General features: G+C 36.2%; 1 protein-coding gene across 1 annotated transcript in view; it reads right to left on the reverse strand.

Moving 5' to 3' along the window:
* Positions 1 to 239: 239 nt before the first annotated feature.
* DIP-theta (Dpr-interacting protein theta) overlaps positions 240 to 25073 on the reverse strand; it is a 41853-nt gene continuing 17019 nt past the window's right edge. Inside the window, exons 4-13 of the mRNA XM_068295079.1 lie at positions 20745 to 20842; positions 19338 to 19483; positions 18354 to 18415; positions 13256 to 13414; positions 11671 to 11799; positions 10694 to 10828; positions 8590 to 8739; positions 8139 to 8225; positions 7777 to 8070; positions 240 to 1073 (exon numbers count right to left, since the gene is read on the reverse strand). Coding sequence (XP_068151180.1) covers positions 874 to 1073; positions 7777 to 8070; positions 8139 to 8225; positions 8590 to 8739; positions 10694 to 10828; positions 11671 to 11799; positions 13256 to 13414; positions 18354 to 18415; positions 19338 to 19483; positions 20745 to 20842 — 1460 coding nt within the window. The 3' untranslated portion in view covers positions 240 to 873. The remainder of the gene's footprint in view (positions 1074 to 7776; positions 8071 to 8138; positions 8226 to 8589; positions 8740 to 10693; positions 10829 to 11670; positions 11800 to 13255; positions 13415 to 18353; positions 18416 to 19337; positions 19484 to 20744; positions 20843 to 25073) is intronic.

The raw sequence follows: 25073 nt of genomic DNA on the forward strand, positions 1-25073 counted from the left end.
CCTTAGACTCGCCTCTGAATATATTGGATTAGTCTGTTTAAGATCATGAATTTCGATGTGTAAGCATGAGGAATATTAAATAAACTAAATCAACTTACATCATGTTAGTTCTACAAATCCTAAATATAGGTACATATTTGTTAAAATTATCACAATTTTCTATTATGAAATAAGAATGTAAGTATTCAACTTACCCTTTTATTATAGAAGACTTAGTTTCATTTGCATTAGAATTCGACGGCATTTTATTTGTTATTTATTTGAATTCATTTAAACCAAAATTACAGTGTAAATACATGTATGTATATGTATAGGTATATACATAGATATATAAATACATATGTGTATATATGTATATGCTATATCATAGTCATTTATAATCCAGTTTGCAGTGCATAGAAACTAAGCTTAAATGAATCTAAAACTAAAAGTGATGGCAACATTTTTGTGGTATTTTCGTTTTCGTCCTTACAAACTACATATGAGAAATCCATTTTAATTTCCTTTGGTTTAGTTGATTTACAAACCTTTTTGTTTTTGTTATTTTGTTTTATTGTTGCAATATTTAAATAATTATGCCTTATAGTTTACATGCTAATACTTTGTATTTCCGTTGTATCTGGCAGAACTTATCTCGCTTTCAATTTATCCTTGCTTCAACTTAGATTCTAGTATGGACTTAAACAACAACAAACTTTTTACATTAAGCAAGTCTTAGCTTCAAGCTTCTCAAAATCAGAATAATGGAATCAATGCCTATATATTATTATTAAGTTTTATTACCGATCAACTTGAGTTTCATTAAATTATTGCTTATTAATTAATTTTTGGGTTTGTACACTTATTGAGAAGTTAAGTTTTTGAATTTTAGATTTATACATGCCACGCCTTCAAATGGTAAAGAAGGATAACTAGCAAGGACAATGCAACTGGCTGCGACGAATTCTTCAGTTGATTTGATGAACTCTTGAGGTCCTGCATGCGATCTAGCTCATCGGTTAGGGATCCAGTATCATGTTTAATCAAATGCGGACTTTTGCCATCAGCTCTGTATGAAGTACTGTGATCGAGATCTAGAATAGAGAAGGGGAAATGGAAAAGTTCAAATACAAACACAAACAGAACCAATGACGATTATATTGATTGATTGAGGTTTTGTTGTTTTTGTTGTATGTATTGTTTTTATGCCAGCAAGTTAATCAAATGTCATATGACATGCCCTTTTCATAACAGCCAAGGACCCCCGAGGTCGTCAATTTTGGAATGTCCTTTTTCAATTATGCGCTTGCCACACACCAACGAGCATAAACAATAGACACAGGATGCGTTTATGGCCAACCATTTGTAGCAGGCGACAATGCGAAAGAGATAAAAACCAACGATAAGCGAGACACAAAGTGAGAGAGAAAGAGAGAGAGAGAGTGAGAGAGGCTAAGGAGAGCACTCTCTCACAGGATATAGAAAAACCAAACTCTGTTTGTCAGAAAGTATTGCATATAAAAAGGACACAAACTACTAGTCCTGCCTCTGTGTCTCTGCCCCACTTATTTATAACATTCTCACTTATACAGTATTTCCCATTTGGCAAAATCGAAAGTATTTTACTGCTCTGCCATACCTCTGCCCCCCCACCCCGCACATCATTCCTTCTGCCACCAGTCGTCCTGGTCGTCCTGCTGGTATTTTGTTTCAATTTCAACTTGGCAGCATCGAAAATTGTTTCGATTTTTATTGCTTAAGTGCGTTAAACCCTTGCGCCGTAACACCATGCCAGGCATTCCACAGAAAACCTCCCAGCTAACCGAAAAAAAACAAAAAAATTGTGGGGGAGTTGTTGTTCGGTTCTGCCATCAATTTATCCTGCCGTTCCTTTTTTTTGTTTTTTGTTTTTTTTTTGGTTGTTTGTTTGCCTGGCAATCTGTTTCATTGGACATTTGTTTGCGTGTTGGTCTGGGCTGTGTTTTTTTTCGGTCCTCTCGTTTTTTCTCTTACTGAATATTTTTCTCTGGTTTTTTTAGTGAGGCATTGGTCATTAGGTCGATTGCTAGCAAATTGTGTGGCGGAGAGATGTGGCAACCAAATTTCAAATAATTGCAGTTGAAATGAAGTTTATAGAAATTGATGAACATATGCAAATGAAGAGCAATCAAATCAATTTTTGTATTCTTAAAAAATCATATTTATTAGCTAAAATTGAATGATTTTTGTTTTATGTTAAGCAAATTTTTACACGATTGCTGATGAGATAGGTTGATTTCTGTTAAAAATGATTAATGTGGATTATAATGACCATTGAGCCTTTGCCTTTAATGTTTATAATTTACAAACATTGTTAATTTTGATTCATTTCGAACCCTTTTCAGTTATTGTTTGTCTTCTCATCCCGAAGCATCGGATAAGATATGTTTGAAATCTTTTCAAAAGACTATGTAAATTTATAGCTTTGCCTTACATAAATTGAGAGAGACAAGTTCTCATATTATCTTAGAAAGCCTATCTTAATTATATTTAAGTAATACTTCGATACAGCAAAGTCTAGGGCTAGTAATATCTTCTCTGGTTTGCTCAGTGCTCGTTTCACTCATCTCCTTCCAATGGTTGTCGATTCCTTCACCAAAATAAACGACTATATGTGAAATAGTTTTATGTCACCTTTGGTTCTCTTTAGACTACAAAAGTGTGTCGATGAGCCTATTGGTAAACGGTAACTAACCCTTTACAGATTAGTTTTTACTATAAGATACTCCCTGCTGTAGCATTTCTGTTCATCTTACATGTTATGTGGTCATTGTCCAGTGATGCCTTTTGTCAGTCCCATAACAGATAGAACTGGTGGCATGTTGAAGTTACCTTTTGTATTGATCTTTAATTGGAATTGACTATAGATTGTCTTATTAGAATGCCCAACACTACAGTATGATTGGTATTCATTTGACACACTAGATTATATTGAAATGGAGATAATAATGTGCCACTAAGGTAATTTATGTTATTAAATTAAAACAATACGTGCATCATAAACATGTGCAATTTATTTCTATTAACCAGATTAGGTCATAACTTCTCATTTGATTGTGCCCAGGGGCTTATGAGCAGAATTATGCAGAAATTACTTAAAGTTTTGTCTCAAGTAGAGTTTAGCCAAAGAACCTATAAAACCCGTGTATGTGTATATGGCCAGGAGCCGGGAGCTAAAACCGTTTACCCACAACAGTTTGTTTTTTGTGCTTGTGTGTGTGAGAGAGTTTTGCCCTCTTTTTTTTTGCATTCCTTACGTTAAAGCGCTTTAAAGATACCATTGGGAGCTGCTTCCGCTTCATCTTCCGTACACTTCGAGCCTCCCCCTCATACACGCATAAACACATGCTCAGACGTCAATAAAAATCAGCCAGACTATGCCGCACACACGCAGACACTCACATATGGACAGGATACTGGCCCCTGTGAGATTGAATGTGTTGGTGTCGGCTTCTTCACACATTGGCAATGTTTGCAGACGCCAGCAAAACAAGCAAAAGCCAAAAGGAGTTGGCTAAAGCTGCTTATAGGAAAATACAAAAAAATAAAAGCAAAAATATTATACAAGCCAAAAAGACACACACGAACACCAACGCCAAGCAACACACACACACACAAACAAATATTCGAACCCGGTGCAAAGCAATTTGCGCATTTCCTGTTATAAAAATATAAAAAAAGGGTTCCTTCACTCGTTAAAAACAAAACGAACAAGCGTACGAACAAAACGAAAAGTCCTTTGGGTGGGCCCAAACAAAAAATAAAAATGAGAAGAAAAAAATGGAAATAAAATAAAGGACATTCGATGCCATATTTCACAGTTATGACAAAGTTCGTTCAATGCAATGAAGTTTGACTTGGGGTCTGGTTGGTTTTTTGTTTTACAATGACAACCAGTTTACGGTTCGCAATTGTTTGTCCTGGAGTCCTGCATATGTCAGGCATAAGAGCGGATACTAGGAGGGAGATGGAGAGCGAGAACCAGAGATAGAGAGATGGTCCAGAAAATATAAAATGCAAGCCGACTATAATTCAATTCAAAAGTTTTAAAAGTTGAATTCAAGCTAATAACCAATTTTTCGTTTAATTACAATTAAAATCGATATGGGAAACCATATGGAAATAGCACATGAATACAGAACATTTTAGATTTAATTTAAGTAAAAATTAAACTCTTCATAACTTTTCAAAACCAGTAAGATGTTTCTTTCTGAACTAATGTTACCCAAAACAAACTTTTGTTTATCCGAAATTTCAAATACTTTTGATCAAAATTTTAAGTTTTTTGGTTCGACTACCTGCAATCTATCACTTTGTTATGGATCTTTATCCTTTGAATTACATTGCGATGCACCTATATTTCAATATGGCTTCATCAGAGGCGGAAAAGCCGCATAAGTTTCCACTGAGCCACCGAATAATTGTTTGTTTGTATGTGGAAACTGCAAACTACCTTAAGCACGAATTTTTCAACACAAAACTACTAAAATATATTCGAGAACTCTTCTTTTAATATTTCTCTACTAGAGCTATTGTGATTGAAAACCTTACAACAATTAAGTGCACAAACGGACACTCTTAGAGCAGTGCTTAAAATAAACTTCTAATCCTTAGAAATTAAGGAAAACTTTCCAATCATAAATGTACAGTAAATTATTGTAGTATTGCTTACAGCATTTAAAGAGTGTAGGATATGTTCTTTGACATTTCCTTGACATTTGTTCAAAACATTCACACATCTCCTAAATTGTTCGGGTTGCTGCACTTAAAAAAGCACTAAAGAAAAACTACAGATTCGAAACTCAAAACTGGCAGAATTCAACACTTGAGACTCACTTTAGAGCGAACCCATACGTTTTATTTATTGTGCATTTTATTTTATTCCTTCATTCTGTTGGTTGCTGCTTTCTTTTTTTCTTTTATTGTGGCTATGCATTTAACGCTCTGTGCCCAGGCGAAGTAACCAGAAATAAAAAAAAAACAAAAAACAAGAAAAAGGTATAGCATACTTGGCGGCTGTAGAACTATGTATATAAAATACTCGAGGCACGCGATGGTCCTCTCCTCCTCAATTGCTGTTGCTGCTACTGTCTGTTGCATTTCATTTACTTTATCATTTTTCACTTTGCGCATTTGCCGCTGATGGTGCACCATTGTGTGGCGGTGGGTTAATAGTGTAGAGTGGTGTGGTGTGGAGTGGTGCGAGGCAGACAGCTTGTGCAAATTATAAGCAAATTATTGCCAGACACTGAATGCAAGTAATCATCATGGATGGGAGTCTCCGTTCTACTCAGACTCAGAGTGCTAGAGAGAGTGAGAGAGAGTGTAATGATGGAGTCTCTTTCGCATGTGGTGACCGGCAACTGGCCTCCGCAATTTCTTTTTATGTCATTTCCTTGTAATTTGTGTCATATTGTTGCCCGTTGGCCGGGCAAATTAAAAAAGAAAAAGAAAAGCTGCAACAGCTTCACTCTGCGGTTGCTACTGGACAATGTTGGCATGGCAGAACACATTTTAATGACAGTTTATATACCCAAAAGTAAAGTTGCCAGGCCAGCATTTAATGACCATAAACAGTCCCACCACCAACATCAACCCACCAGTAGAATATCTTCTTAACTATGCCAAACAAAAATTCAATCAAAACCCCAGAACTTGATATGGGTTTTTGGGGGCTTTAACTAACTTTAAAATTTACATTTTACAATTGTCGCATCTTGACGGTCATTTGCATTCAACAAATTGCGAATATCTTCAAACATAGAAGGGCGTGGCGAAAATTTGGCCAAAAACTATTGCAACGTTCATTTTCTGGTCATGAAAACTTTGCTTGTTTTGCTGCCTTAAAGTGTCAGCGGGTTGCAACAACAAAAACAGTCGCGACATATGCAAAACTCGGCAACGATAAGCCGAGCAACCGCATGCTAGGCACCCTCCCACTAACCAACATCCATAGCCACCCGCAAATTGTCTTGCCACCCCCAGCCCCCGAACCCCGTACGAAAAACGAATATCACTTTCCCCGCTTTTCGCTCTACTGGTGCGATATGTGCAACATCTAGCAGGTAATAAATCTAACTGTAAACGCTGCGCTTACGACATTGCATGCAACGCTTGAAACTTGTCGTCATTGTAGCACTCAAAGACCCCATGACTCCCCGTCCTCCCACCCTGGCTGGCCATCTACTTCTCTTTAGGATTTTTTGTTCTCTCTCTCCCTCTTTTTCTGTCAGAAGGATGCAACATTTTTGCTTGCGTTTGCCAAAATTGCTATAGATGAAGCCGAAGTTGCCTTTGCTCATGATGTCCTGAGTGCAATTTGTCTGAAATTTTTATAGCATGTTGCCTCACTCTCACCCCTTTTAACTTTCTGTCTCTCCGCCCACTCATATTCAATTTGTTCGATTTGATTTTTTGTCGCCACGTTTTGCTATTTTTTTTTTTTTTTTTGTGCTTCTGCTTCTGGTTAAGTGCATTTTATTTTAGCCAAAACTCGCGTATGCAGAAATTTTCCACTTCACAGCGAGGGCCTTGTAAAATTTTATGCGTTTGTCCCTTGGCAAGACAAGGAAGAGACAAGAAAAACGAGTTGCTAAGGATTATAAAATTTTATGTTTATCGATTGACAAAACTTGGACTTGGATTTGCAGTTGTTCTCGTGTTTAATCTTTAACTTCTGGCCACTCCACACTCGCATTGGCACCTCGAGCTAGTCTTAGCCCTCCAAAAGGGGGAAAAAAGAAAGCAAATACCTCGCAAAGCTCGTTATTATTTATGATGATTGTACATTATGATGGGCCACATTAGCAGCACATTAAACCAGACACTCTGCCAAGTCAGCAAAAGGGGTGACCAAGGGAAGGAAGAGGAAAAACAAAAAAAAAAAAAAAAAAAAAGCGATAACCTTTAGACAGACAATTGCATGCTAGAAACACATATTTTCATTGGCTGAGAGAGACAAAGCTGACAGACAGAAGAACTGAGCGACGAACAGACATACTGACGGCCTGGCTGGAAGAGACTGTCATATGCTTTGGACAAATATTTATGTTGCATACCCTGTAATGGGACAAGTATCTATGATTAAGGTGTTTCAGTTTTTTAGATTTAAAATTGGGCTGAGATTAACAAACTAAAAAAATAAAGGGCCCAAATGGCCTTACGACTATCTGTTATCATGCTTTCTGATCTCGTTCATTTGTCTCCTTCTTAAGAAGGAACATCAGCTAAAGCATAACAGAAATTGTACTTTTATTTTTGAACATCTTAACCTTTTTACTTAATTCAAATAAAATGGCTTAAAATTAACCAACACACGTGAGAAAATTAAAAACTGAACAAAGCTTAACCCTTACAAGTTAAGGTTAAGAAAACCCCAGTAAAAGGTTACCCTACTTAAGTTAGAGGGAAACTCAATGTCGTTTCTACCCTATGCTATTAAGTTGCCCCCTTTGTGATTTCTTTTGGAAAGCTCGTCAAGAAGAAGGGGGGCGGGGAGGAAAAAAAAACACAATATAAATATCTATATCTAACAAGTGTCGGCAACGGCATTGGCAGGCAGTCGAGCAGACTTGTCCCCCTTAAGCCGAAGGAGCTAAAGTCGTTATGATTTGTCATAAACATAAAATAAATGGCCAAATATTTATGGTCTCTGCTGTGTCATGGATAAGGGATAAGTTGGCATGCTGTTTCGATTTCAAGGTTGGAGTGGCTTACTAAACAGATTTTCCCCATCCACATTAGGGGAATTGAACTTACTGTGATGTTGTTGGAGTTGGTGTTGTTGCTGTTGTTGTTGATGCTGCTGCTGCTGATGTTGATGTTGATCTCTGCCTCTTGTTGATGTAGCTGAGGCATGGTGATCTTGCGAATTCCATAAGCTCGATGTGGCACCCATATAGATATTATTCATCGTACCATCCGATGACTGATGATCCATGTTTTTGGTTTTAATACGTTGTGATTTTGTATTCTGTTGATGATTGTTATTGTTGTTGTTGTTGCCATAGGGATTATTGCTATTCTGATTTGCATTGCTACTGTAGCGTTGATCTAAACGAAAGAACAACAACAAGGTACTTGAGTTTCACTTAATTTGTTGCAAGTGTGAGAAAACTAACCTTTATTGTACTTAACAAGAACCACAGGCACAGTGTTGATGGACACAGTGGGTGCCATGGTTGTAATTGTAGTAGTTTGTGGTATATCTAAAAAGGGGAGGTCAAAGAGCAAATATGAATAAGCAACTTGTACTTGCCAAACAGGAGTATTCAATTGCAAGTCTCTTAAATCAATCACTGATACTTTGACCTCTTGCCTAACCCTCTTGCAATCCTGCCACTAGGCAGGAATTTATTACGTACACATTGTGTTCTCTAACCAGCAAGTGGAAGGGCTGACCAGGCATTGTCTTAAATTAATTAAAAGCGACAGTTAGGCAAATAGTTTCAGGGCCTAATTGCCAATGCCTGTCTAACTTATGGCCATTGTTGCTTATGTATTTAAGTTTGATGCTTATTGTTATTGCAATGGCTATATAAAGGAATGCTATGTATCTTAAGGAATACTTACGATACAATTTGATCGCACCATCTGTGTCGCCCAATGAGTTCTTGGCCACACAACGATACGCTCCAAAGTCTTGTATGTCAACATCGTAGATGGTCAGACGCATGGTTATTTTATAGCCCGATTCAAATGTCTCTGGCACGAAGCGTTCACCTGAGAAATGAAGACATTGAGAAAGTGAGAGAGCTGAAAACCACAATGAACTTTAACCCATTTCAGTTTCCTTTAGGGGCCAAAGTAATTCAACTCCAAGCAAGAAAAAAAAAAAAACTTTTGCATTTTGCCACAACTTGACTTGGTCGTTTGGCTTCTTCATGTCATCTTTTTGGGCAACTTTGTCTTGGTCCTGGTCTAGTTTTGTGTGCTCCTGTTTCTACTCTAACACACCCACCCTGCTGCCTTTTCTCAATCTTCCTCTGAAGTCAAATGGTTCATTTTAATTTATACAAAAACAAGTCTGTTTTGGTTACCACGCCTTCTGGACTAAAACCGGACTGGATGATTTTGTTTGTTTGTCTGTTTGTTATACAGGTTTTGATTTACGTTTGATGTCGGTTAGATTTAGTAGTTTACTTAATGCCTGGATATGGGTAACTACCTTACAATAGGGTAGATAGGTGAATATATATGGGGGTAGGAAGTAGCATGGGGTTTGGGTAATTGTTATGCATGCCAGGCAGACTGAGCGACTCTGATTAGTTTAGTAAAATGCTTTTTGTAATGGATGGATTGTGTGGTAGGGAGCAAAAGATTTAGACAAAGGCAATTGTTTGATTAGAGGTAATTGGGTTTCAGTAGAAAAGTCAATTTATTTGCAAACAACAATAACGAAAAAAAAAAACAAAACGAAAAGAAATCTCCATGAAAGTTGTCAAAAAAAGAAAAGCCAAGTAACCTAAGCTCAACGTAAGGCCAGATTGACATACAAATAATAAGGGGTTAGATATGTGCGATTAGGTTTTAAAAGTCAAAGGAACATTTAGGGTTAAAACAGATGAGATGAGTGAGGTCAGATAATCTAAGCAATGAAAGACTTAATTTAATCAGTATCCGCTTGATTTGTTAATGTTGATTTAGGTTAAATCTAAAAATTTAGTTGAATCATCAGTTTATTAATTCAATTTTGCTTAAACAAGAAATTTATCAATACACTAAGAAGTGGAGACTTATAGTTCATTGAATAAAAAGCAATAAAATATTGCGTCTAATTAATTCTGAAGTTCACTATTATGACGTATACCTTTATCTTTATCATAAAATACTGGGAAATCGTTAAGTTAAATAGCAATCTTTTAAAATCCAGGACTCTAGCTACCTTTATCTGCGGGAAGTTGAAGATATTTCCCGATTACATTCTTTTTAGTCAATATTCTCCATTAGCTACATTTGGTGTAGACTTTAGCTGAATTAGGGTAAAACTCTGGGTTAACACTTTCCCTAGACTCCTTCGTGGTACAACCCTTTCTGCACTTAACAAAATCTAACCACTAACCGAAAAAAAACCCAAAACAACAAAAACAAGAAAAAAATTGAAAACTCCATTAAAAAATCACGTGACAGCAGAACAGTTCTGCGCAGCAACTGCTTTTGACTTGAGGTCATTTTCAATCACTTTTTCCATTTTCTACGGAAAATAACTAGAAAAAAAGGACAACTGACTCTCTTTCTCTGTATGTGTGTGTGTGTGTGTGTGTGTGAGAGAGTGTGTTTGGTGATTTTTTTCCGTGGAACTTTGTGTCAAGGCTTGCAATGATGGTGGGTTAGAAGTAATGGCATGGACCCCGTAAAGTGCCGACTGCGGTTTTGAGTGTTCAACTCGAGTGCCCTCTCTCTCTCTCTCTCACTCTACACCCTTTTCTCAGTCTCTTATGCTCTATGCACTCTTTTTTCCCTCTGTGTTTTGTCATCCGGCATAGTTCATTTGTCGTAAAAGATGAGTGGTTGCTTTTGAAGTGGTTGAATGGATAGATAGATAGGTCAGTCATTTCGAATTGCAATGGGTTAAGAGAGCAAAGTTTTGAGATTTTTCTCAAGTGTTGTTGTGGGAGGGCATTTAAATTAATTAAAACACTTAATATTCAAAATGGTCGACTAATTAACAACTTACCTGGCACAATAATCGTATCATTTTTCATCCAATAGTTAATGGACTTGGGATATGCCTCCGATTGGCATTCCAATGTAATATTCTGGGTAATGGCAGCGCCAACTAATTGATTCTGTATCCAAATCATGGGTGGAACTGTAAAAACAACGGCAAAAAGTGTATATAAAATGCGGAAAATCTGTCAAGAATTTCAGGAAACAATATAAAAAGAAAAAATTATAAAAAATTCCATTTGTCAGGGAATACTTTTTGTCCACTATGTGGTTTGCTATTTGTTGTTCCGGAACTAATTGCATTTTAATTACTAATTGTGAACAAAAAATTTATCCTTAATTTAGTTGAAATTTTCTTGTGACCTTATAAAATAGCTAACTTAAACTTGGCCATCAACTTTTCCAGCAAATTGTTTGGTAACTTAAATTTTTATTTAATTAGCAAGTGCTCTAAAAATTTTAACTAGCTGATAGAAGCAAAGCAGCAAAGGTATCCTGTGACAGTGTGTAACATGGAAAGAGGTAGGGGGGCATAAACACTTAATTATTTACTTTATGCATGGCATACTCTTCTTCTTCCTATGCCTCTCCCCAAACTCTTCCTGCCAACTCTTCTCGCTCTGTAACTGAAATGAAAATGCATAGCATATTTTCTATGGTAAAGATTTTTTGGAGTGGCGCTTTGTACTGTGTCGCACAGTTTGAAGTCTGGAGTCTGAGTCTGGGTATGTGTCTGTGTCTGTGTCTGGTCTGGCAACTCATTGCCCGTCCTTTATATAGGCACACACACACATACACATTCAAGTCTCAAGACAGGAAACCATGCGGTGCTCTAGCGTAAAACTATAAATATTTAAATATGGTAAAATTGATATGCCCCCTTTCATTTTATCATCTTTCTTCTATATCTGACTGTCTCTTTTATATTTCTCTCTTTCTGTATCTGTATCTCTTTCTTTTTATTTCTACTCTTGTTATACTTACAATGCACAATGAGCATCACACGCTTGCTAACTGTTGGCGGTATGCCATTTGAGGCAATGCAGAGATATGCCCCCATATTCAAACGATTCACTTTGGCAATGGTCAGAAAGGATCCATTGTAGGCGATTGCTAAAACAGGAAGAAATATAAATAAAAGATGATAAATCTTCTTAATACAAATTAAATGCCAAGAACGAGAGCAAGCAAATGATATATACGTATATATATTTACTATATAGCCATACATTTAAATGTATCCTTTTAGGCAAATTATTTTTCCTCTCAAACGAGGGCTGTCAAAACTTTTTAAAGCTTTTTGCAACTTTATATTTATTTTAAATTCGTATAGTTTCTTACTAATTGTGTGACCATTTAATATATACAATTCGGTCTTATCTTTACCTTTGTTTAAGCTTTATTCATTTGGATTTAAGTTTCAACTTGTTTTATTTTAATGTAACCTTTATTCAAATTGCTAAGTTTTCCATCTATGTAATATTTGTTCTAAGTCTAACGCTGAAATGTAGGCAATAATATTTTTGCTTGCCATAACCAGTTGAAAGTGTATTTTGTAACTAATGCTCTTGTGTAAGTTTTAGTTAGTTAAATTAGAAAGAAAAAGAAATAGAAGAGCTAATGCAGGAATGTCATATTGTTTTTGATTTAAAAACTATTGCGTAATTCTTGATAATATTTTCCTTTGATTTATGTGGCACTTTGCAAAGACATCCAGTTCAACTGAATGTGTTAGATTCTCAAAAGACCAACATTTTTGTCGTTTAATATTTGTGCAGTTTTAGTTTGTAAATTCCAAAATTACTCTCACTTCCATTATTCAAATATTCACATGCATAGCTTCTGGCAAGACTCCTGCACCTAATCACCTAGCTCATTGCATATGCAGACCTGAAAGAATTTCAATTGGAAATGCTAAAGCAACTTTATCATCATCATCATCATCATCATCGTCATCTTCAACATTATCATCATGCAGCTTGTGAAGTCTTGTTGGCAAATTTAAACTCCTCACTACCTCAAGCTTTGGCATTTTGCTCTTGACATCATCCCATGAGAGTTACTTGGCTTCCATTGCCTTTTTTGCCAAAACTATTTTTGGAGTTTATATTCATCTCGTTTGCATGTCGCAATTCGATGCCACTCAGCGAAGTTCATCGATCCAATGTAGAGTTAAAAATTTACAATTAAAATTTGAATGTCATGGAATGGATTTATTCAGCTACTAAAAACACAAGTTGATTAAACTTGCCTTCATAATTGTAGTTTGAAATTAAAGCTATTAGAAGTTTTTTTTATTTAAAAACAAATCATACGCTTTAGTATAGAACTAAGGACAAATTATAGTGAAAAGGACTGATTATTATTATTATTATTACTCCGGCACCCTTTTGCAGGTTAATTACACAATGGGGAAAAAGTAACTTTAAAATGTTGTAATGAAATTTAATGCAGAGAAAACACGCAGCGCGAAGAGGCCACAAAAAATTTGCATGCATAGAGTGTGGAATGTATATTTCCCAGCCCAGAGAGACTTTCGAGCCCGCACACTTCTCAACCCACAACTTACTCTCTGCTCCATTTGGTAGTGGTATCAATTCGCCTCCCTCGCGTCGCCAGGTTATCGTTGGAGTTGGTGAACCGGTTGCAGCACATTTTAGAGTTACATTTGAACCCTCACGTATGACCATATCGGTGCTGGTTGGATAGTCCAGTATATCAGGGGGCACTGCAGCAACAAATGCACACAAACACACACCACATAGACATACGCAAGAGTGTTTTTTTTTTTTTTTGTTTTTGTGGCAAGTGGTACAAGCGACATATTATTCATACGCCGCGTGGTCCAACGAGAGAATTGTCAGCGTGTGAATTGTTGGCCAGGTGTCAGGACAAGTTGGCAGCAGGTTACAATTGTTGTTGGTGTTGTTATTGTTATCGTTGTGGATGTTGTTATTATTGTTGATAATGTTAGTTGGCATGTAAGAAAGAAAGAGATCGATATAGCCAATGTAGTAAGCGAAATTATTATTGTGGCAATTCGTTCATTAAACTATTTAAATATTTGTTCGTCAGTATGTAGTTATGTAGTTGCATAAAATTGAAATTATAATTTAATTTCCCCCCCATATACAATGTTAACTATTTATGAAACACAGCAATTTTAAGTTACAATTCGCAATTATCACTGATAAGAAATATTATCAAGTATGAAGCTTTAAACCAGTTGCAATTGTTTATCCTTTGTCCCCAAACAGTTAACAGTTGGGACCTCATGAGACCATAGGACCTCATTGAGAGACTGAGAGATAGTCATTGCAAATATTATGCCTTAAATTGCGGTCATATTTCTATAAGCAAAAAAATGGCTCCGACATTTTGTATAAAACTAAACCGAAAATGTTGGAACAAGTGTAGCCACACATATACAAATACAAATCTTCTTATGTTGGTCCAACCTCTTTTAGTTACTCCTGATGTGACATATTCCCATTCATCAGAATATGTACTAAAAAGTTTACTTTTCACTCACTTCTACAACAAGGACATGTCAGTTTGGTGACCATTTATCCGACTTTTATCATGCAAGAGAATTTTTATTTTTGGACATCTGTTGGATGTCTGCCATTTCTCTCTCCCTCTCTCTTTGGGTGCTGGATTGCAATTAATTATAATTTTACGCTTGACAAGTTTTCACCTGCCCAAAAAAAAAAAAAAAAAATGGAAACACTCCAGGTAGGTTGAAGGGAATAATTGGTTGAAGTGGAACATGATTTAATTACTAGAATGTCATAAAGCTCACAGCATGATTTACAATACAAATTTGAGGCGATGTAAGGCAATTTTTCAAAAAATCTATCTGAAAAAAAGCTTTCTCGCACCTGTAAGAGAGTCCTTTGATTACAAAAGAACTTTGCTAGGCAATTTTTCTTCTTATTGTTTATTTGCCACATGTTTTTTACAAAAGCCAAAAGGCAAACGGGGGGGCCATAGGTTATGACGCACAATGTGAAACTTGAAAGTCTTCATGTCAACAATGATGTGCATGTTTTACAAAATGTACTTTCATTGTAACCAAGCCTCCGGGTTCTTCCCCTTCCCCCGCTTTCACACTTAACTGGCACATTACGTATACGTATTGAGAGTGGTACAAATTGAAAGTAGGCGCTGTTGCTGGTCCTCCCCTCTTCCTATTCGATTTCTTTTTTAATGCCTCAACTCACGTCACACATGTTTCAATCAGCCAAAAAGCAAAGGCAATGAAATGGGCTGATCCGGGCGCGTATGTCAAATGTGTGTCAGTGTGTGTGTGGGTGAGTCATTGAGCACAGCTGAAAACAGCAGTTGATAAGTTATTAAATGAAGTGAAATGATGTGTGATTAAATTTTTTTTTGGTGAGACAGCGACGGGGAAAAAAAGATACAAAAAACTGAATTATTATTATCAACAGTTGAAAACGAAAGACATACGAAGACGAATTTGGAGAATACTTGTTAAATTTTTAAATGCAATCAATTTAACAATGAAATGTGTAACCTTAAACCTGAGGGGTAGGATCAATAAGGCAAACTGACCCCCGACAAACTATCTAAAATTCCACACAGTCATTTTGACACTTTTTTCTAGACCATTTCAATCCATCTCCTTTTTCGATCTGTCTGCTTCTCTCTCTCTCTCTTTCCCTCAGTGACTCCCTCGCAATTTTCGCCCCATTGCCGTCCACTCACAATCAAGCAGAAGGCAATTGCCTCAACTGACATGCATCAAAAACTAGAAAACAAAACCAATGAAACTGTCGGAAGAGACCAAGTCTTGAAATGGCATCGAAATTTTTGTACTCTAGCATCTTGGCATTTCGATCGTTCAACTGAGTATCAGTTGAGATTGAAAAGGATTATCTAAAAGCCTCAAGAAAATATTTAATTAACAAGGTTACAAAACACACTTAAACCATATATGTCTGGCATTGAGTCAGGTGAATATACCCATTCGCAAGAGTATTAGAAACTAGAATATATAGCTGCCTCCCATAACAAATTGTGGACACATTTTCGCTGGCATTTTGGGTTTGAAAAATGCCTTTTGCTATTTTTTCGCTGATGCAGTTCAATAGTTCATTTTTTTTTTTTTTTTGGGGTGATGATTGTTTTTTCGTTTTGGTGTGGTAGCCTGGCAACCATTGGGAATAATTTATATGAAACACTGTATTTTTCTATTGACGTTTTTGCTTACGGTTTAATGGCCAGAGATCCAAACCTAATGCCGTGGGCTTGATACCGGACTAAAATCTAGTATAAACTTTTAGTTATGAATTTTATTTGATTTTTAGATGGCCATAGTTTTACTTATTTTTCATCCATTTTTCCATTCGATTCGTCATTTTGTTGCTTTATTTAGTTTTTTTTGTGGGTTGTCATAATTCTTAATTCTGGGTAGGTAGCTTTTATAACAAATATCAAAGTACAAAAAAATGAAGTTTTTTTTTTTGCTTTTAATATTTTTCGTTATTTTCATACAAAGCAATAAAATATTTGTGCATAGGTATTTGGAGAGGAATATTATATGGGGGTAAATGGAAATAGTTTCAGTTAAATTACATATCAAATATTTAATGCTTAAATCAAATCAAGCAATTAAGGAAAGTTTAAACATTTATTGGGTAAATATTGCAATATACTAATATAGAATATGCTAATTTCATAACAATTAGCGTTCATTTGTTTTAGATTAAGATAGCAATCATTATATTTATAAGCATACATATGTATGTGTCTGCCTTTGTCCAGGTACTGATATAAGCCCTTGCATATGACTGGAGTCAAGCGTAGACATTGGCATTCTCTCACTACTTATGATTATGATTGATGGGGTAGAAAAGAGACCTTCTTTAAATCAGAGACGTTAAATATGGTATTGCATGTAAATTTTTGAAATTTGATTAAAGAACTTTACTACCTACCCCACCCAGCTAACTCTGTCAGATCAATGTTGTGTCTTTTGTCGCTTTTGCTTGTCTTATCATCGATTTAATTCTTTTTGTCAGCAAGCAAACGCCAGAGATTGTGATTCATGTGGGAGCCTTCTACACGGGGCAAACTGATTACAACTGCAACTTAACCTCAACTCAATTTCCCTGTACCTTTATCAATGTCTCTTCTTTTCACTTTCTTTGTACCCTCATAGAATTCTTGACTGCTTTAGCGCGCTTTCCACAAGCTTTCCTATACTTATTTGCTTATTTTGTGGCAAACAACAGTAGTTGTTGAGAGAGAAAGAGAGAGAGAGAGAGGGAGAGAGGTTGGTTGGTTGGCGGTGGGCGGTTGGCGAACTGGCTACGAAGGGCTACGTCGAGTAACTAAGTATACACCACAAAATCGCGCACTTTGTCAGCGCCAGGAAAAGCCTTGCTGATTTAAAGCGGCTTGCCACTTTGCTTATGGAGCTTAGTTCATTTGAGTGAAAGGCATGAGCTAAATGCCTTTCTGTCCCGCTCTCCCTCCAACTCACTCCCCCCTTACTGTCACTGAGCGAAATGAAATGTGAATGCAAATCAGTGAAATCAACAGGCAAATTAACGAATTTTGCTGAGTGTAGCGGGTCGGACGAGACGGGTCTTTAATGAATTTCGACATCAATGAAAACACAATCAACCAAAGTGGTTACTTACGACCGAGAGACAGGAAGCAGAAACCCGAAACCTCAAAACCGTAACCAATGCTGTGACGTAGGTGAACAAGAGCAACGGGAGCAGAAGCAGGGAATAGCACTAGCACATCAGGATGAGGAGCAGAGGGTAGCGGAATATTCATTTAAAATTTTGCCTGAGGTCTACGCTGTCTGAATAATTAACGCCAGGACATGGTATAACGTGGACAGGGAGCAAACAATCGAGAACGAAATGTAGCACGTAGCAGATAAATTGTTTCATTACCTTCAGACACACACACCCACACATACAGACATACAGACAGAAGCACACCAGGTAATGTGTATAAAATTGAATAGAATGGTTGATTTTGAAACTTGAGAGCTCGGTACCTTAAGTATTAGTATTGTATAATTCGAATCCAGTGATGAGTACACTTTCTAATTGAAGTTGCGTTCTATGGAAAATTAGCAAAGTTATCTTGAGTAACTTAAACACATGCGATTAACGGCAAGTTGAGGCCACTAACTCTCAACTCTTTGCCGCACAATTAGGTTGAATAGAGCTTAAAACTATTTCTAAACAGAAACACACCGCCCACAATTCCCAATTAGATTCCAATAGAGAGTAGTTAGCAGTTGGCCACAACTTTACCAGAGAACTGGTTCACGCAACTCTATAACCCACTTTAAGCAATCGCCACTTGACTGAGCAATTAGTGCAATTTGAAAAACTATCAACAGCATGAACTGAAATGCGAAAAGCATCTACACAACTTCCAACTCCTTGTTATATCCCATCTACTCCAATTTCAATTGAAACTCCATCGTGGCTATTGTTGAGTGTAGGGCGAATGCATTTGCCGCGCCACCTCAGCACTCAAGACAAATTACAATTAATTTCGAAGCAAAAGTTACGTGCAACGCAGACATCAATTGGACGATTTGTGTTGGAAATATTTTTCCTCCCCCCTCCCACACACACACATTGGGTTTATTTATTTTATATAGATAGACTCACCCACAACATCGAGGTAACCAACTTGACTTTTCATCGGATCCGTGTTGATTTGGCACATATACCTGAGAAATGAAATTGATGAGATTTACTCTTTTGTTTTTATGCCACAAACGTTTAATGCTATAAAATATAAAAGTGTTTCGAATAAAAATTTATGTCTTTAAAACGTGCCAAGCTATAAACATGCTAGAAGTCAAGGTGGATATAAAGAGACATTCACAGTTCATATGTCTAGCTAATAAATAATATGGCATCTTTTTTATACATATACCAGGAAACATTTTTCGACATAATGCAATTGTGTGGCCTTAAAATTCCACTTGTTTTATTTCATATGTTTTGGAATTGCTAACAAGGAAATAGGAGAAAACTTTTTGACTTTCTTTGCCGACTGTTTTGTTTAATGTGAGTCTACTTTTAATTGTTGAAGTCGTTGAAAAACATTATTGTATTTATTTAACTTAACTCGAGGTATGAATTGTAGTATACTTTTTGGATTAGTCTTAAGGCAAATACTCTATCTATCCCTAACAAACAATAGGTAGACAACAAACAATAGGTAGACAGAACTTATACCAATAATTCACTTTTGCCTGTTAGAGTCTTAACCCTGGCTTGATAAATTTAATGTCGCTACATAAATTCGATTTGATTGAAGAGAAATTTAAACAAATTGGACGCATGGCTAAGATATAGTATAGGATTACATATATGTATGTATGTTTTACCTATTTCTTGGATCAGGATTAGGCGAATTTAAACAATATTCACATGTTATACCTATGATAAGAAGCTAAAACTGAAAGCAACCTAGTTAAATGTCTCTTTTTAACTTTCCATTGTTATTCTTCTTTATACAGTGCATTTAGTAAGATTATCTATCAAAATATTGACATGCAAAACTAATCTTATTGTTCGAAGTTACATGTGTGTGAGTGTGTGCATGCTATATTTATAGATATTTGGTTTTCCAAAAGCATTTACCATCCTTTGTCGGATTCCTTCACATCACGTATACGCAATATCCAGGCACGTTTCTCAGCATGAGTTATGCTCATGCGATGATTTTTGGTTATGACGTGATTTTGTATCGTTAAAATGGTCTGTGTATCGACACGTAGCCACGCAATCTGCCCAAAAAGAAGAACCGAAAGTAATGTCAAATGAGAAACGAGAACTTTTATGTAGTTTAAAATGTTCAGCGATTTTCTGGCCACTAGGCTAATAGTTGAGTGGCGTGGCCTAGGCTCATTTATAACCAAAGAAAGAAACGAAAAGTGGAAAATGAAAATGTCACCAAGGAAAGAAAAAAACAGTTTAGTGAAAAAGTGACTTAAGTTTTGTTCTATATTCTTAGTACTCGGGTTGATAAAGACAAAATGTTTACCAAGCGCCTTTGTCATCGGGGGTATTATGAAATATAGCTCAAAAGTGCAACATAATAATTAAGAATTAACTTCGAATTGGAAACGATATTAAAATTGATTTATGCTAAATTCTGAGTATTCCTGATTGCATAGTGTGTATTTGATATTACTATACAGTCGGGGAAACTTTTAACATGGCCCTGATGAAAAATGTCGGTGACAATAAAAAAGTGGAAAATAAAAAATGAGTTTGAGTTTATATTGATCACTGGTTACTGAGGTTCAAAGTCAGATCCAACTTCGATATCTGGCGATCAAATAAACCTGACTTACAAAGCTAAAATTGATAAAACGGTTACACATTTCGTATGTATTTATTAAGGACCCTCAAGTTATAAGGTAGAGAAAATGTTGTCTTTATATTTGTAACAATTGTTAAGACATCACTTTCACTAGCTTTCAATTTGTCTGCTCCAAATGCAACAACATATAATACAATCAAACAAAATGATAAACATCATAATGCCCACTACATTAAATAGAGAAGATATCATCATCGTCATCATCATCGACATCATCATCAACAACAGCAACAACAACAACCAAACAGAAGGGTCAATTTGTTACAGTTTGTCCATTTACCTTTCAGCCTAAAAGCTGACTAACACAAAATTGTTGTATGCTTTGCTATTTCGGTTTCGGCAATTCATTGTGAACCATTTTTTGTTTTTTTGGTTTCCTTCTACTTTTTTTCACTCCCTTTCATATGGGTCACGAAAATCAAAATAGAGCCATGGGGTTCGAAACGTGCCGAAGACAAAAGGGTCAAAAAAGGTTGTGTGAGCCACGCATTATGCGTTTAACGAACGACACGCAAAGGTACGAAAACGAATAAAAAGTTTATTTTCTCTTCCTTGCTTTCCCCCTGTATTCGCCACCCTGTATTTCATTGTGTTTCCTCTGATGAAGTGTAAACTGTTTGCCCTGGGTTGTTAGCTTAATTGTTGGGTTGATTATGTTTTACCTTATAGGTTTGCAAGTTATCCACCACACATTGAAGTACAGCCTCTCGACTTACTGGCACTGTGACATTTTGCAGTAATTCACCAAATTTGGGTAAATCTGCAAGCAGATGGAAAAAGATAATATAAAATCATTATTAATCATAGTCAATTGAGTCATTGGAATTCTAATTCTAGTCTAAAACAAGGTACATATCAGGTTGTTTCGTATATTTAAAGCCTGAAACATCTGTATTTACCTTTGTTTCGAATAGGACTAAATAGTTTTCTTTAAGCCTCAAACGTTTGTAAACTGTGTCAATGGAACAAAGTCAAACTTGTCTTAGAATAGGGGAGCTTAACTTATATTATTTTTTTTTTAAGTTAAGAGCTTCAATTCTAAGATAATGCGACTATCACCGCAGCAATTCAGATTAAATGTAGCGTTAACATTTAGACAAGTTTGACTGGAAAAACAAAATCAAAAACAGTTAATCGCTTAAATGTTATTTGCTTAGGCCATTAAAAAATTGTTTAATTTTTATTCACTTCATTTGTCAATCCTAAATTATCGATAAACAAAGAGTCTAATGCCAAACTAATTTTACATCTGGATTTTACATAAAAATCTGTCAGTTTATTCTAAGGTTCTTCATGAAACAGTAAGATACGAGACTTTCGAAAAAAAATCCAAAATTTTTGGTTTTACGGAAACGATTTTTAAAGATGTTTGCATTTTTCGATTATTTGAAGAATAGCTGGCAAGCGATGATGGGAACCACCACCAATACAAATGGATTGGGCTCCCAAATTCGTATAGTCGATAATCAAGAACAGGAATCAGTATTCTTAGGATTTAGAAGATATTTTCCCGAAGACGTTAATGAAGAAATCTATAAAAAATTTCTTCTGGATTTTACCAAAAGGCACAATCTAAGCCTTGAAGTGGGTGTGCCAAGGGCTTACGAATTGTGGATGAGCTTGGCGGAGGCGGAATCAAAAGAAAAAAAAAATATTACGAAGATAATTTCTTTAAAAAGGATAAGGCTATAAAAGCCAAAAATCAGCTGAAAACTCGCATAAAAAATAAAGCTGTATCGAAAAGTAAGAAACGAACAAGTGCTGCAAGAAAACCCAAGAGAACGGCGTCTAACAATTTCAAGTATTCTTCGCGGTGTCAAGCAGAACGAAAGAGAAAAGCTACAAAAAGAAAAAAATCCCATAAAACTGATCAAGTCGAAGAAACAACAGCAAAACAGGGGGTTAAAACGACCTCTGGCTCGGAATCCTGTGAACCGTACGACTAGTTTCACGCCACACGATCCGGGGTCTAGTTCGCAAGTTAGGGCGAATGATTCCCATCTACCAGACATGGCGGCGGCTGCAAATGGACAAATGGCTTGTCCAATGCAACTTTCTGGTTACGAAGTTTTGCAATTGTTAGATAAAATCAAGGAGATTCAATTAAATATGGAGAAGCAAAATAAGATCAGTGCTGAGATGAGTACAATAGCAAGTTCAACCGCATCAGATATGAGTAGCAACCAAAATCCAGAGCAAAATTATGGATCATCGAATTCGTTCCAACCAGTTAGAATTAAACAAGAAAAGATATCCTCGACAGACTTACCTGAAGTTCCAGTTAAAATTATCAGTAAAAGATACGGACCAGGAAGACCTTTAAGCAGAATTCAATCCAACGATGGTGATGATCTCAGTAAAAATTTACAGATTCGTAGGTACAAACGAAAAGTTCAAAAGCAATCCAAATTAGCCAAAGTTGTGCAAAAACGTCCGGTGCGAACAAAAGCAAAGAAGATCGCACGTAAAAAGCCAAAGCACAGGAAAACAATTAGAGTTAAGGACACTTAAGGAAGTTTTCCTAACAATTCGCCTGGCTTATCCCCTTGAAGCACTCTTAATATCATATTTATGTTCTTAAAATATGTATATCATAAACATTATGTCACAAGGATATTGCAATAAATCCACTTGAGAAGGCACAAAACATATGCACATTAAATCCTAATTTCATATGCCCATAAATCCACTAAACAATCACACTTTCAATCCCCTCTCAAAAGAAGGGACCGCTCACTGATGACGATGTGTAACAAATTTTCACATATTTACACACGAACGCGCCAAAAAGTATGCCATAAAAACACGCAAATTCGCACACACACTCACACACAGAGGAGATATACATGCAGACAGTATTGGGGTATATCAATAAACGAAGCCAAATCAAATGAGTTGGCAAAAGCAGCAGACGATGACGAAACACAATTGCGGCTAAGACAGCAAATTTTTGGGAAGAAGTGACGATGGGTGGGGGAGGAGCGGAGGGTTGGGTGGAGCGGAAGAAGAAAGACAACCGCACTGTTTTTCGGTTTCAGGTCGAAGTATTTTTTATGAAAGCTTGAAGGGCTGCGTAATCGAGCTTATTAGCCAAAGAAAATGATGCCTAAGCCGCCGCCGCCATTATCATTATCTAGTGAAGCATACTTTAGGGCGCAATAGGCAGAATAAGTATATAAAATATCAATGAAGTTAACTTAAGCTAAGCCGATGTTTGGATACTCTTGCAATGTTTGAGCATTTATTATTATTCTCTTATCTATCTTTTTCTCAGAGTGAATAAATGATCGTAATTCGAGTCAATTTATAATTTCATAACTTTGTAATTTAATATTCATTTATTTTGCATGAATAGATAGAACTCTTTATTTCCAAAACTGTTTTGCAGATAAACAGACAAGTTAAACAATTGAACAAATCAATGCATTAACATTTAACTTACAATTTTAAGCAATTAAACTTTTTTTTTTTAAAGAAACACATTAAAATGTAGTAGATAAATTTGGAATCTTAGGATAATTAATGTTAGGCTTTGTTTTAGTTTTTTTTAAAAAGTGCAACTAGAATGTTCATTGCATATTTTGTTTAGAAGCAAGTGGTCGATAAATTTGGAATATGCATATATAAGCAGCTGCAAAACGTGATGTTCAATCAAAGATTAGGCTACAAAGGGGAAAAAAAACAAATGCCAAAAACACACAAGGAAATGCTGTCGCCATTTTTAGGCAATGTTCACTTATCCTTTACAATTGCAATTTACGGTCACATCAAAAAACACACACCGCCCACGCCGACGCGCCCCCTTTTTTTGGCCTTTTCTTATCGCCTTGTTTACGCATTTTAAGTACAAGATGGTTATGTGTTGATTTGCTTTAACTGATGCGTGCCCCGCATATGAGAGAAAATGTCGAGATTTCTCATCGCTTTTTATTTTTGTTGTTGTAATGCTTATTATATTATACTGGGACGTATGCGTAACACAAACTTTGTTGGGGTCTCTTTGGCATGTCAAGCCAGAAAGCAGAGCGCAAACACAAACACAAGAAGAAGAAAAAAAATCAGCGACAGACTGTTGCTAGACAAAGAGGGGTAGAGCATGATGTGGCAGGCGTGGCCGACGGCAGAAGTTTTAAAGCCTTTGCTCCTTCGGTAAAAACCACAAATCTGTTGCATACTTGCGGGTGCGCGCAAGTTTTAAAGTCAGCGAACGAACACTGACACTTAAATGTCGAATGGGTTGACATGTTTCGAGATCTATTTAATTATTACTAACTGGAATACCAAATGACTAACTCAAGTTCGCTTGAAGTAGTAAATGCTTTAAAATGTATCTTATTTTCCAAATAAATAAACATTCGAATCTCTAAATGGCTTTAAATTTAACTGTCTTTACCATATATGGCCAATGAGAGAAATGATTTGAAAACTCAACTAATCATTTGGCATTTTTTTAATAGATCATCGTTGACTTTAACCCACTGTGCTGTTAGGGGTAAGAGGAGGAATACTCTGCCTATGTTTTAGCCAGTGCTTTTTTATTTTGGCTTTTTTTCCTTCTTTGATTGACTGGTTGAGAACTGGTTGACAAGGCTAAAGCCAGCGTTGGCTATGCGGTTGATGTAGGTTAGACTCGAAATGAATTCATTGAAACACAGTTTATTTAACTTGCTTTTTGCATAGACTTCAATGCAAACACAAGCTTCGTTTCTTAAAGTTGTGCCAACAAAATAGTTTTTTAAGTTTTGTGTTTTTCTACATAATTTAAGTGACCCAAGTAGCTTAAAAAGCTAAGTGCTTTAGCTTCCACTTAAGTCACTCAGTAGGCACAATATCCATTTTTGCCACTTTAAGCTCACTTCTATTAAGTTGACTTAACTTGACTTGACTGGCGTTTCAACTTAATAAGCAACAACAAGCAAATGGCGCTATTTAAATGCTAAACAACTCTATTAAGTTGCACGACACACACACACACACATACACAGACACAC

The sequence above is a fragment of the Drosophila tropicalis genome, unplaced genomic scaffold (genome assembly GCF_018151085.1).
Source record: "Drosophila tropicalis isolate 14030-0801.00 unplaced genomic scaffold, ASM1815108v1 contig_845, whole genome shotgun sequence".
Taxonomy (NCBI): Eukaryota; Metazoa; Arthropoda; class Insecta; order Diptera; family Drosophilidae; genus Drosophila; species Drosophila tropicalis.